The 13,411-nt window shown below is 40.5% G+C and overlaps 1 protein-coding gene across 1 annotated transcript; it reads right to left on the reverse strand.

Annotated features, from left to right (window-relative positions):
- Positions 1–627: 627 nt before the first annotated feature.
- Positions 628–11,736, reverse strand: LOC112692175. The gene is made up of 5 exons (XM_025566746.1): positions 11,656–11,736; positions 11,477–11,586; positions 7,851–8,409; positions 4,406–4,681; positions 628–1,328 (listed from the first exon to the last, which is right to left on the reverse strand). Exons 1-5 carry the CDS (start codon positions 11,734–11,736, stop codon positions 1,200–1,202), a joined length of 1,155 nt encoding a protein of 384 aa, XP_025422531.1. The 3' UTR covers positions 628–1,199.
- Positions 11,737–13,411: the final 1,675 nt, after the last annotated feature.

The following is a 13,411-nucleotide window of genomic DNA, read 5'->3' on the forward strand; positions in this document are numbered from 1 at the left end:
TAATATTAACTATTGTATAACTTCTATAGTTTAAAAAATACGAAATACACACAATCCGTTTCGACAGTTTGACTTGGATTTCCTGAAATCTGTATTGAACGCAAAATCAATTCGTATCCCATAATTAACGTGCGCTGGTGTGCATATTACAACGAATTTACCGCTGTTTTCTTCTTTCTTCTCAGGTAGTTAGTATGATATTGGTTTACGAGTGTCGGAGAACTTAAATTTACTGAATATATAATATTTACATAAATACACAATATAATCGTCGTATCGGACATGTGTCTGGTCGTTTTACCAAATAAATGACGTACAATACACAGGCATTATTCCGATTTAAGACACCGCGATACGTGTCAATAACATTGTAACATTATGTCATAAAATATTGCATTGTCCGTTACTCTGTCTAGTATAACATAACCACGCTTTATGCATTAAATTGATGTAGCAGTGGCAACCGCAGTGCAGACCGACGATAAATCCGTAACGGTTAACACGGTTTTCATAATATGCCATTCATAGCAGGAAAAAACAATGATACTCACGTTAAGAGATGACAAAATCAAGTCTAATAGATTTATAATCATTTATTTATGGCATACAAATGTATATATTTGTGAGTGTGTGTGTGTGTGTGTGTGTGTGTGTGTGTGTGTGTGTGTTGATGTGTGTATGTGTATCGAATAAATAATTGAGCGATGCTTGTAGTTGTACAATGCGCGAAAAAAATGATGAAAAAAAAATCTATTGACATTTTAATATATGCGCGTGAAATGCGTTACACATAAAATAAAATTATGATAATATACACGCTTAGACTAAGATTACATTATGGCGAAACAGAACTACCTACTCAAAATCCTCTGACCAGTGGCCTTACATTAAAATTACATGAACATAAATTGTTCGCACACCATTCGTACATAACTAATATTTTCTATATACTAATTAGAGTAACAATTTGACTAACTGATAAACATTGACGTATGATGATAGATTACAATAATAACAATAATAATATATGGCTGCAAACGTATATAATATAGACGATGACTCTGTACATTTGATGTTATGATGTAGACTCGTGTGACCAACTACGATAATATTTTGTTGTATTCCCTCAATCTATTCGTTTTTATAACTCGAATGTATCATAGTTTGCTTTGGCCGTTACAACGAAGCATCGTCAACGGTCATCGCTTAGTGGAGTTCGTGGATTCCCCGTTAACCGGTCCCCGGGTAAATATGTTGGACGGCCTGAAACTCTGTCCAATGGAACCCATCAGTTCGAAGGCGAAATCACGGACGTTGCCCGGCGAATTCTGTAACGGAAGAAAAACAATTAGAAACAAAATATTAAATATTAAACTATTCTAATTAGGTACGGTAATATGTAATTTTTTATGAGTAAATTATTGTTTACAGTACATAATAGTTAAATCTCGAAAGTACAATTATTGAAAAAAATCTTATGAAATTTATTCCGACTATCGAAATCTTAAAAATCTAAAGCGATTTGTATTATTCTTATTAAAAATTTTATTTTTATCGGACAACTTATTAGTTATTTTAGATAATACATCATTATGAACAATAGTGAACCACTTTTAGTACACTTTAACTTATTCTAAATTTAAGAAAAATAGGCAAATTTAATACAAATTTGGTTTATGTGACAGTAAAGCCCACTCGGTAATTTTGTTTTGCATGGATTATGTTGTTAACGAAACATATAAAAAATAATTTTGATCATTATACTATTATTTTCGTACTTGAGTAATTACTTATGTTTCAAAACAATTACTTAGAAAGTTAATTAGTAATTTCGTAACATTAAAAACTATAAGTGTGTTATGCAAAATCGTGATGAATCATTGTTATAAAAATGTTTGACCGAAAATGTCCAAAATAGTATTAAATATGTATTAGATATGTGGTGTACCGTAGGTCATATTGATGTTATACGTTTAAAGAGAAAGTTGATTTTATTTGTACATGTGTTACGTTATGTAAATATATTTAAATGTAATGCTTTCATTTAGAGTTATAATTACAATATATTCACTGCGACATTTAATAATTATTTTTAAATTCATATAAGTACTTGAATGTTTGTAGAATAACACGTCCTACACGTATACAATATGAATTGAGGTAAGTATGTGTGTAGGAGAACAATTATTGTTTTAAAAGATTTGTGTCAAAATATTTAGGCATTGTACTGCATGAATATTACAAATTGAAAATAATTAATTGTTATTATAACGTATACATTTTCCGCAGAACCTTAAATGCACGAAAAAATTAACATGCTATCCAGTTCTCGTAATATACATTTAAATTATTGATATGATGTCTCATTAAGATAACTTTGCGGGATTTTATTTATTAGATAATAGTTATCTATCAAGATTTAAGAAATTTAAATCCTAAAAGTTTTCATAATTTGAAACTTTATCGTTTTATACAGTGATGAGTGATGATCAACTATTTTTTTTCCCAAGGGCCATTAAAAAAAAAAAACCTAATCAGGTCAAGAACTTAACATTTTTCTTTTAGGTTGATAGATTATATTTTATTGTAAGTACATTGATAAATTTATTTAATATTGATATTGTATAATATTTTATTGTGTTACTCGTAAAAGGATTTTCAAATAAATGGATAATGTTTTAATTTGCTCGAATGTCTTTAAAACTCTTTTAAATTTCGTTTGTGAATTTGTTGATAATGCTGATGCACCACTGTTTTGAAAGTACACCACAATCTTATTTTTTTTTATTTATTTTTTTTTTTTTTGAAGTAGCATAACATTCAAAATCGAAAAAATTAAATTTTCCAATTTGATTTGATACTTTAGCCGACCGGTTAATATATTATCACGGGCTATTTTTGGTTCAGGGGCTGTTGTTAGTCACTTCTAGTTTAATACAATATACATGGGAAAATATTGTTTTAACTAACAGTGTGCCTAATCAAAAACTAAGGTATCTAGTTATCATGAATAACTACAATAATTCAATTGTATATTATTATACAATTTGTATATTACGTATAGAAATTTATAAGTTTGTAATATTGATGAATTTAACTTTTGACTTTCTGACCACAAGTTATGTATGCTAACACATTATTTAAAATAAAAATGAGCAAACACAATACCCAAGTTAAAACGATTAATTGCACAAAATATGCATAATATTGTCGCGGGATGAACTTAGGAATATACGGCGCGTATCATAGACAAACACTGTTACACAGCGGTTGGTGAAATCACGTCAGAACGAGTCATGTCGGAAGTGTTGGGCGTAAATGAAAAAAACGGATATTTTTCTAATTTCAATTCAGACCTCTGATACCGCGTCCATAGAACGCTAGTATTCAACACATGTACATTTTTACCACAACAAGGCCGATAAGATAATACAAGGTTCAGAATATAATCGAATATCTTCAGGCTAATATGGTCCGTGTTAAGTTTGATAAAATAAGCAGTATTTGCGTGTTATCAACAACGGAAAGCTCAACGCAGTGTTACGTCCATGCAGATCTTATCGCATTACGAATTCGGAGAAGAGAAAATCAGTAGAAAACCGTGATCTCCGCGTTTTTCGATTACATCGGGAGCTTTCGGAGCATTTCCGGACACTATTTTTCTTTCGGAATGAATCGCGTGAACTCGTACCGTACCGGTGCAGTACAACAGTCATCGTAACACGACGCGTACACTCGTCGTTCTAAGGCTCGATACCGTATGCATTTAAAGGCCTACGCAAACCGGAGAAGGTAAAAAAAAAGCCCCGTCGACGTTGTTTCCCGGAGGGATCGTATGTTAAGGTTGACCGTGCGCGAGGTCCGTCGAAAGTCCGGTTTCAACGGACCGTGTTAATGTTCGCGTACCACGTTGTTTCCGATAAAAGGTTCGGTCGGTTAGTCCCGCGGCGTGTAAAAACCATGCGCGACACATATGGATTGCACGTTCGGCCGATTTTAGCTGGTCGACGATTTTATAACGGACGCGTACGGCTCCCCGGGCCCCCGGCACCGTCGCGATGGTTACGAAATTTATTTAAATTTATTATTTCTTCTTCTTCTTCTCCACCCTTAGTCACGGAATTTAAGACCATACTGCTAAAGTTATACTCCGCCACCGATCCCTGACCTCCGGTGCTTCTCTCCAATCGGTACTAGGCTCCATTCTTTCCACTTCTCTCTTCACACCGTCTTCCCATCTCAGCTTAGATCTACCTAACGGTCTTTTCTCCATAGGGAATCACTTCAATCACCCGTTTTCTTTTTAAATTTATTGTTCCTTTTTTATTAAATCAATTTACGTTCCCAGATGTTACGCGCGCATCGGGTTCGTGTTACAACGTTACAATGTTCAAACGCCACAGACCTTGATGGCGGACCGGAGCTCGGAGTTGAACAGCCTGCGCAGACCGCGGTAGTTGCGTCCGAGCAGCTTGCCCAGCGTTTGGCCGGCCACCCGTTGGTCCACCGGCGGGGCCGCGGACGATGCGCCCGTCTCGTTCTCCACGGTGTTGCCCGCGGCCATCATCATCTGGTCGCCGTCGTTGTTGGCCGGCTGCTGCTGGATCGCGGCCACCTCGCTAATAGTGTCCCGGACGATGTTCGTCACGTTCCGATACGCTTGCCGGGCGTCCGAAACGGTCTGCAAAACAAAACACACGCACGTGAATCGTGTTCGTTGTCGAGGACGCGTTTTTATTTTTTCGTGCGTTATGCGCTCGCAGATCCAAGGAGGGGGGTTAAGCCCTCCCATTTGAGCGTGTTGTATATCATATAAGTATGTTGTAAATACTGAAAAGATATGTTTACACATTTAATATGTAAGTATAATTATTGTTCGAGCAACAACTGCTATTCGATATCGGCGGCCAATAAGTGGCACCGATATAGCTACCCGCTACTTCAATACTGGTTCTGTGTCATTACCGATATAAAAAAATAAAATAAAAAACGAAATCAAAAGCCGTCCGTTCGACTCTATGGATTTTTTTGCGCGCGCGAAACGACCGGAAGACTTCGACGCGTCCGGGCCCGGGAAACCGTTTCCGGCTCTTGCCGCGAGCGCTCAACTTTGGCGGTTCCGCGGGCGTGGGCGTAATGTTTTCCGACGGAAAGCGATACGAATTTAAAAAAAAAAAAACTACCTCCGATCGATTTCAGAACCGTTAAATATACTATCGTGTGGATCGAGTAATACGCGCACGGCTTGGTCGTACGCGATAACGGTCTTGTTTTTTATTTTTTTTTCACTTTTACGGATTGTTTCGCGCGCGCTCAGAACCTCATCAGACCGGAAATCGAACGCAGATAACCGCATTTGATAGCGCTAATTTTTTATTTATTTACTTTATTTCCCCAGTAGTTTCTCCGAGAAAAAGAAAAACGCTACGGAACGCGTTGAATATCTCTCTTGCGAACCAACGTACGGTAATTATTTTTTCCGTTCGTTGTACATCTCGTGAACACTTGGAATCGTATAACAGAAAAACACGTATATTATCGTTTTTACCACACCTCGCAATGACATCAGATCTGTTCTCGAAAGTTTTTAACATCGGTAAAGTCACGCGGTCCGTACCGAATTATTTTCATTTGTGTACATTAAAGCCCCGCATGGGTCGACCAGAACCGTATATTTATCATAAGTGTACGTGTCCGAGTGAGCTTTGCTTTTTAATTTTAGATGGACTCGGAAATCAGAATATAGAATAATGTTGTGCTTTAATTGGTCGAACATTTTAGAACAGAATAGATACGGAATGGGTCGGGCCCGTGTTCTATAAATTGTTTTAAAATTTTTTTGTCTGTCAACGACTAAAAATGAAAAAGAAATTTAATAAATATGTACAATATAAATGTTTTTATTTACAAAATAATGAATGTTAAAAAATTTAATATGATATAAGCAATCAATATATAGGTATATATTATTTAAAGGGCCTTCGCTGAGCTGGGTTGGGCTTTCGTTGGGCCGGACTGGGTTGGTTGGGTTAGAGTTAGTTAGTAGTGTTGGTTAGGTTATTAGAATAGTCTAGACTGGGTGGGCTTCATTGTACAATTTTAACTCTAGGAGGGATAGGGTTTCATAGATCAGAACGGTGTGGAGGGCTCTAACGAACCGAGATTTCATTTCAGAATATGGACCGGGCTGGACTTAAAAAAAACCCGGTCCATGCAAAGCTCTAGTGTACATACTAAATATAAATAAACAACGAAATACGTATGAGATATTCTAGTGAGTCACGAATGAAAGAAAAAAATGTTAAATTGGGCCATACCAATTAGTACGTTGGTATGTACGGTATTTGATTGTTATGTAATTACGAAATTTTACCGCAAAACGGTCGACGGCGAAAAAACCCCGAAGGTTGAAACCGTAACACAATTAAAAAAATTGAAATATTCACACGCGAGATATGAGAACTTTACTTGTGTAATATAACTATTTTTTTTTTTTTTTTTTACTAACGTTTGTATGACATAATATCTACTCGTAAGTTGTACATAATAGTAAAACAATACCAGTTATGAAAAAAATTAGAAATGTTACATTTTTCGATACATAATGGTGTAGTTTTAAAAGTTACGTCATTATTTGACAAGTAAAGCTCTCGTCTCTTTTGAGTGATAAATTAATTCCTTATAGAGTATATTGCAATCATGCGAATTCCAGTTTCATTTTCGATGTGAAATCGTTTTCCATTTTCTACAAAAAAACGAATGTAATGAAATTGTATTTGACAAACTAGTATACCGTCAACAATAAAAATAATTTTTGTTCATCGAAATGCACTTTTATCAAACATTTTTTTTAAAAAAAAATTATTTCGTTCAAACAATCTTATTAACTTTCAAACGTCGGAAAGTCCACACCCGGATGACGCGTTGTCTCCGTCTCACATACGTTCAACATAGCAAACCATCGTTCTGCGGAACCAATCTCGTGCCGTTAGCTTCAATTTAAAGTAAACTGACTTCGTATTATACTTGAAGGGATAAACATTATCTATGTTGGTACACGTACCCAAAAGTACGTAAAATATTACAAAAATTAAAAAAACTCACGACTAGAGCGTAACATTTACGGTATCGTAAGATAATGGTTCTCAAACTGTGCTCCGTGAAGCTCTACGAGAAAAACCTAGGGACCCGTGGCTCCATGGGTATATCTGAATCAATTAAATCCAAGTAATATAATATTTCTTAGTTGTCAAAGAAATATCACTGGTACAATTACTTGAATTTCGCAATGAACAGTACGTTGTTTTCACTGAACACCCCCATTTAATTAAAAACTCAGATTTACTGATAAAATTTATTGATTTTGACTACATTACTTGGCCGATATTTTCACAAAATTACAACGCAAGGTACAATGAACACAGTTTTCACGGCAAACGAAAAAATCCGAGTTTAAAAAAATTAAATTTTGGATTGTCCAACGTAAAATTGATAGTTTCGCCTCGTCCAAGGAACGTTTAGAATCGATTAATGATGACGATTGACGAATTTAACGAAACAATATAGTATATCGTTTATCGTGTACCTATTATTGTTTAGAATAATAGATTAGCAAATAACAAATAGACAATCCGGACGATTCGGTGCTCCGTAGTTTTTATTAGGTATATAAGGGCTCCGCAAACAGAAAAAGTTTGAGAACCGATGTTCACGGACAATAATGTTTTCTTCGTCTTAGCCTCGTTAACGAGAGTCCGTAACCACCGAACAACAAAAAACACGGTTGCGGCGTACACGTATTTTTCAGTACCGCGCGTTGCGTTCGAGTTCGTATCGATCGGTGTACTTACTCCGCCGATCAGCGAGAACGTCAGTGCCACGACGCCGGGCTCCCGGTCGGCGTTCTTCCGCCACAGCTGCCGCTTCGGTCTGGACGTCGAGTGCTCTTCGTTGTGCGGCTGTCGCGGCCGCTGCTCGACGTCCCACCGGTCGTCGGCCGTCGGCGGTGACGGCTGTTGCTGCTGCTGGTGCCACCGGTGCAGGTGGTCGGCCGCGCGCTGCTGATGGCCCGGGAAATCGGCCGCCGCGTCGGCCACCGGCACCAGCGACGTGACGGTCAGCACCGCGGTGAACGACAGCACCACCGCGAGCAGAGCGGCCATCAGCACGAGTACGGCCGCGGAGGCGGAGGCGATGAACGCCGCGGCCTCGGACGGCGGCTCGCAGATGTCGGTGTTGTCGGCGGCGGTGGTGGTGGTGACGATTCTTTTGGGCGCCGTTTTCGTGTGATGCCCGACCGTGATCGGGTCGTCCGCCGATGGGACGGCTGCGTAGCAACAGATCAAGCAGCAACAGGTGGTGGTGTTGCCGGTGGTCGTCGGTTTTCTTCCGCCGCGATCGAACACGTTGCTGCGGCGCGGAAAATAGCGGATAAAAAAAGTGGAAAAAAAAAAAAAAAAAAAAATTAGTCAAATCAAATACGCAGCAATGACATTGTCGCACGAAATATTATCGTAATAACTATTGTCATTGTTTATTGTTGTTTCGACGTACAAGTCACTCTAAGCGCGTAACACGGATACGGAACACCGAACCGTAAAAAAAGCAGCAGTAGCAGCAGCGACGAGTCGTTGGCGTGCACTGTTACGCTACACCACGCACGGTACCGATGGATCCCGTGTCCTGTCCAAACCATAATCGTATTTCCGTACGTAACAACGGCGATGTACACCGCGGTAATCGCGCGATGGGAACGTCACGTAACCGACGTACGCGCACGATAACCGACCGGATAATAAAAATACCCGTGAAATCTGCCGTAGCGATGCGGTATAGGTATGTTACCTCTGCTCGTCGTCTGCTACGATCGTGCCACGCTGCGGGTGGGTCGTTGGTGGGCGCGGGAGAGCACCGTTTACGCGATCGTCGATCCAGAAGCCGGTGGATACCGATTAATCGAAAATTACGAAACCCGCGCCCTCGAATGACGTGCACCTTAGGTATGGCAGGGCAGATGCAGCAGAACTAGGAGTCTGTACGCCCAGCGAAACCGTTGAGATTACGTCCTGTCGTAGACTAAGAATTAAAGGCCCTTCCCTTTAATTTTTTTTTTCTAATAATTATCTCATTGTCATCAACAAAGTTAAAACTATTAAACTTTTAGTCAATAACATGTTATGTACACACCCTCTAAAATGTCGAGCCCGGCGATGAATCCACATTTTCCTCCCCGTAGTCCCACCCCTGGATATAGGTACGCGTATGTGTTTTTTTTCGGAAAAATGTGTATAAACGTTATGATAACGAATACGTAACGCTGCGTAGGCAGGCATACGATTCTGAACGTTTCGCGAGTGGTCTGATCACTAATCAGTCACGAGAAGGGCGTGAAATTAATTAGCTGTTTTTCGTATTTTTTTTTTTTTTTATTCACTTGTTCAATTCATCATACAGTATTCACAATGTACGATCAACAAATACATTTGTACGATTATCAATCTCTAAGCTCTCGCGTTGGATTCATTATATTATTTTATTGATCTGTAAGTGCGCGAATATATTGTTGTTATTATTATTATTATTGTGTATAACGTCGTAGTCGTTTATAATATAGAGCGCCGGTCGTCGGCCTCGCCACCGCTGCCATGACTTTCACTATTCTTTTTCGTCCGTTCTCGATTTCTCTCCCCACGATCTACTCGCATATAAATATATATACATGTATGTATATTAAGTACATGCATTTCGGTACCACCACACACCGCTCTTCGTCTAATGCAGTGTTATATCCGAGTAGCCTTATCCTACTTCCAGGTGTGTAACACAAGCACGTTTTACCATCAAAATAATACGTGATGTAATCTTTTTCCCTCTTCTCGACGGACGACCCACGCCCGAGTCCTTCGCCGGAGACGCTCAATGCTAATAACCGCACACGCACGCACGTGCATACACACACGCACACACACAAATCGACATTCCACTCAGTTTTACGAGTGAACTGGCGGTTTTTTTTTTTTTATTAGCGATCAGTGCCGCAAGGACGACCACGACGTAATACTATTATACTCTCTTTGCATGCTTGCTCGTTTGTATAAAGCTATCTCAACGTAATAAACAAGCGCACGTGCGCGCCACCCGTAGGTACTATTGTGCCACGCAACATTGATAATAGCAATTATTGTTAGGTTTACAGTCTAGTGGCGAGGCAAATTCTATACAATTAGTTCGTCAATGAATTAAATACTAACAAATCGAATAAGCGTGGAATATAATCGGTCACGAGGCCGTCGTGAACGATCAGGTGGCCATGATTAAGTAACCGCGCTTAAACTATTAGATCATCATTATAGTACGCAGAGAAAAATGATCGATTTGTTGACCATGGTTAAAGTCTCTGCGAGAACAGTGGTTGCGGTACCGTTTACAGTACTCACTTATTGTGGTACGAGAAAATCGCGATTGTATATGTGCAATCATTTTAATGTGTACTCAAGACATTTATAGATAAATGCGAGTGTGTCTGAGCATAGGTATTCTGCTTTTTTTCGCCATTTGTATACAATTTGGGTGATGTCGGTGGTTCGGGCTCATGTTTTGTTTTTAAACAATATTAAATTCCAAATACGCCGCCATCACCTCATATACTATATTTAATCTTACGTTTAATTAAATATACGTATGTATTATAAATAAATATTAATAATAATAATAAAAATAATAACAATAATAAATAATTTGAAAAAATTAATGAGATTCACTGATTATGAGAAATGCTCTAAGACATAATTATACCCATTTTGTTAAATCAAAATTGTCAACAACTATTATCGTTTAGAGATTAAACTATAAAAAATAAACATTTGTCAAAAGGGTTTGTGAATATTTTTTATGACATAATATTTTAACGACCGAAAATTAAATAAATTATGTTATACAGCCGTCATATTGTTATTGTATGAGTTTTTTTTTTTTTTTTTGTAGCGTCATAATAATATTTATAAATACGACATGATGAGTCGTTTCAAATGTTAAGAAATTCAATTTCACGAGATTTTAAACATTGAAAACGTGACTTATCCTTCTTATCCTCGGTTACCCAAAAGTAAGATTGGCCATTTTCTACCTAAACATAACGACTTTACACCAACAGTTGAGGACTTGAATACACTTAAGAGCGCTCTGCACCTACTCAAACTTCGTCCTTCACGTCGCATCACTGTTCCCAGTACGGATACGGTTGAAACCGTTTTTAATGGCATTCGAACGGTTAAGTACGCGTAAGCAGTATATCGCGGGTCAATCCGTAAATCGGTTTTTTAACTTAGCCCACCTGCACGTGGTCCTCTACAACGTTCCCCTGTAATGTGCCGTTACGAACAGTTCCATCGGTACACGGCACGTGAATTGTTTATAGCGTTTACAAGCATTGCGACCGATACCTCGAATACCGGTAGGAATGTTAAACCATAGATACCTGTTGATGTCGGTGGTGCGCTCGGGAACGGTACCAGGGACGGTGGCCGCGGCCGGCAGCGGTTCGGCACCGGTGGCACAGTCGGGCCGATCGTCCCGGGCCGTTGATTGCTATAAGCGGCTGCCGGTGCTCCGGTGCTGTTGGTGCTCGTGACGGCGGTGCCGGTGGCGCGGGAGAACGGACGGGTCCGAATTCGGGTTACGTTCGATCAGCGACAGCGACTCGGCGCCGGTGTTGGTGTGGCGGTGGACCGCTGACATGACGGGGCGCGCGGGTACGCACGTTTTGGACGAGGCGGTGGTCTCGCGGACAGCGATACGGGTGACACGGGCGACAAGCGATGAGCGATAGCGGTGCGCTGCGGATAGCGGGCGGTAAAGCACTGCTCGGCGGATTTCGGCAGCGCGCGTCACTGGACGGTTGGTCGGACGCCTCCACCCGGTCTCTTCGAACGCGTGCCGCGGCAGCGCGAGGAGTGGGCACGATACGGGGCGGAGGGGGGGCACTAGTGGTGGTTCAGGCGCGCGGCGGAACGTGCAACAACAGTTGTGATACCGCGCGGTGCGTACGACGCGTAAACGTACACGTACGCGCACGGAAGTGACGGGACGGCGAAGGACTTTTCGGGCGGCCGTCACCGCGGAAAAAACGGTCCCGTTGAATGACGGACGGTGGCCGGCACTGCTGTGCCTGCTCCGACCCGGTGCCGCTGTCGTGCCGGAGAAATGCCGAATGATTGCGCGTGGGTCTCGGGCTCGAAGAGAGGAGACTGAAAGGAAAAGTACAAGACCGCGCACGGGTAACGCTGTAACGCGCGCGGCGACGCGGTGTTCGGCTGCGTAAAACACGTCGGTACGTACGTACTGTAAAAGTACGGGATCGGTCGCACCGGGGAGCGGTCACACGAATAACGCGCGTTAAGTTATAGTGCACGCGAATACGGACGTTTAAAAGAATTGCACGCTACGCGATTCGAACGTGTACTTGTCAATCGGTTTGTTCGCGCCCGGTCTCGTTCGAACGCGCTGAAACGTGCATGCTTAATTTTGAACGTTCCATAACTATAGTTGAACAATAATTTCCCAACGTGTTTACAATGCATTTTCGTTTTCGATAACAAACGGACTGTTCGGACAGTATTTATTTTTTTGTTCACTCATAATTAGTGCCTACAGTCTTGTGCAGCCTCCGTACAAATCGTATTCATTTATATTATTAAGATGTTTGACACGGAAGAATAATACGATGATACTTAAAAATCTCTTCTGGGCGACTTCGTAGGGTCATAAATGTCATCAGAAACTGACCATTTTTTTGGTCTTCATAGATTAACCGGATTGACCCTATGCCGCCTTTTTATTGTTCTTTGTTTTCGTTCATGTTCTTCGTTTAGTGCGAACATAACAAATGGGACTTATATATCGTTTGAACTTTTCGTATTTAAAAATATTAAACGAAATAGCAGTACGCGAAGCACTATGATGTACAGTAACAACAATGCTAGTGTTATATCACGAAACACTGAGTATTGGTGCGCTGATCTTTGAGAAACGCGCGTAGACGCGCCTAATGCGTAGTAAACGAAGCACGTTTGCGTTTTAAAATCGCGGCGTTCGAAACACGGAGAGACGCGCGTTCGAGTCGCTCAGCTTGAATTTCATGCACGTATTATCGCTTCGACGGACGCCAAACATGAGCGCACGCCCAAATTAGATTTGTATCGTTTCGAACGTGAACGTCGAACCATGTGCACGGACGCGTCTTTTATGCGCACACTGGTAATTTCTGGTCGAACATCATTTTTCAATTAACAATAAACGTTCGTCGATCGGAAGCAGTAACAGCAATTTTCACGGAGTTCGTCGTACGACTTCACGTAACGACCATTCGACAGTATACATCGGACGAACGCATCGTAACCCACTTTTAGCCCGT

The sequence above is a fragment of the Sipha flava genome, unplaced genomic scaffold, assembly GCF_003268045.1.
Source record: "Sipha flava isolate LNK unplaced genomic scaffold, YSA_version1 71_pilon_pilon, whole genome shotgun sequence".
NCBI classification, from domain to species: domain Eukaryota; kingdom Metazoa; phylum Arthropoda; class Insecta; order Hemiptera; family Aphididae; genus Sipha; species Sipha flava.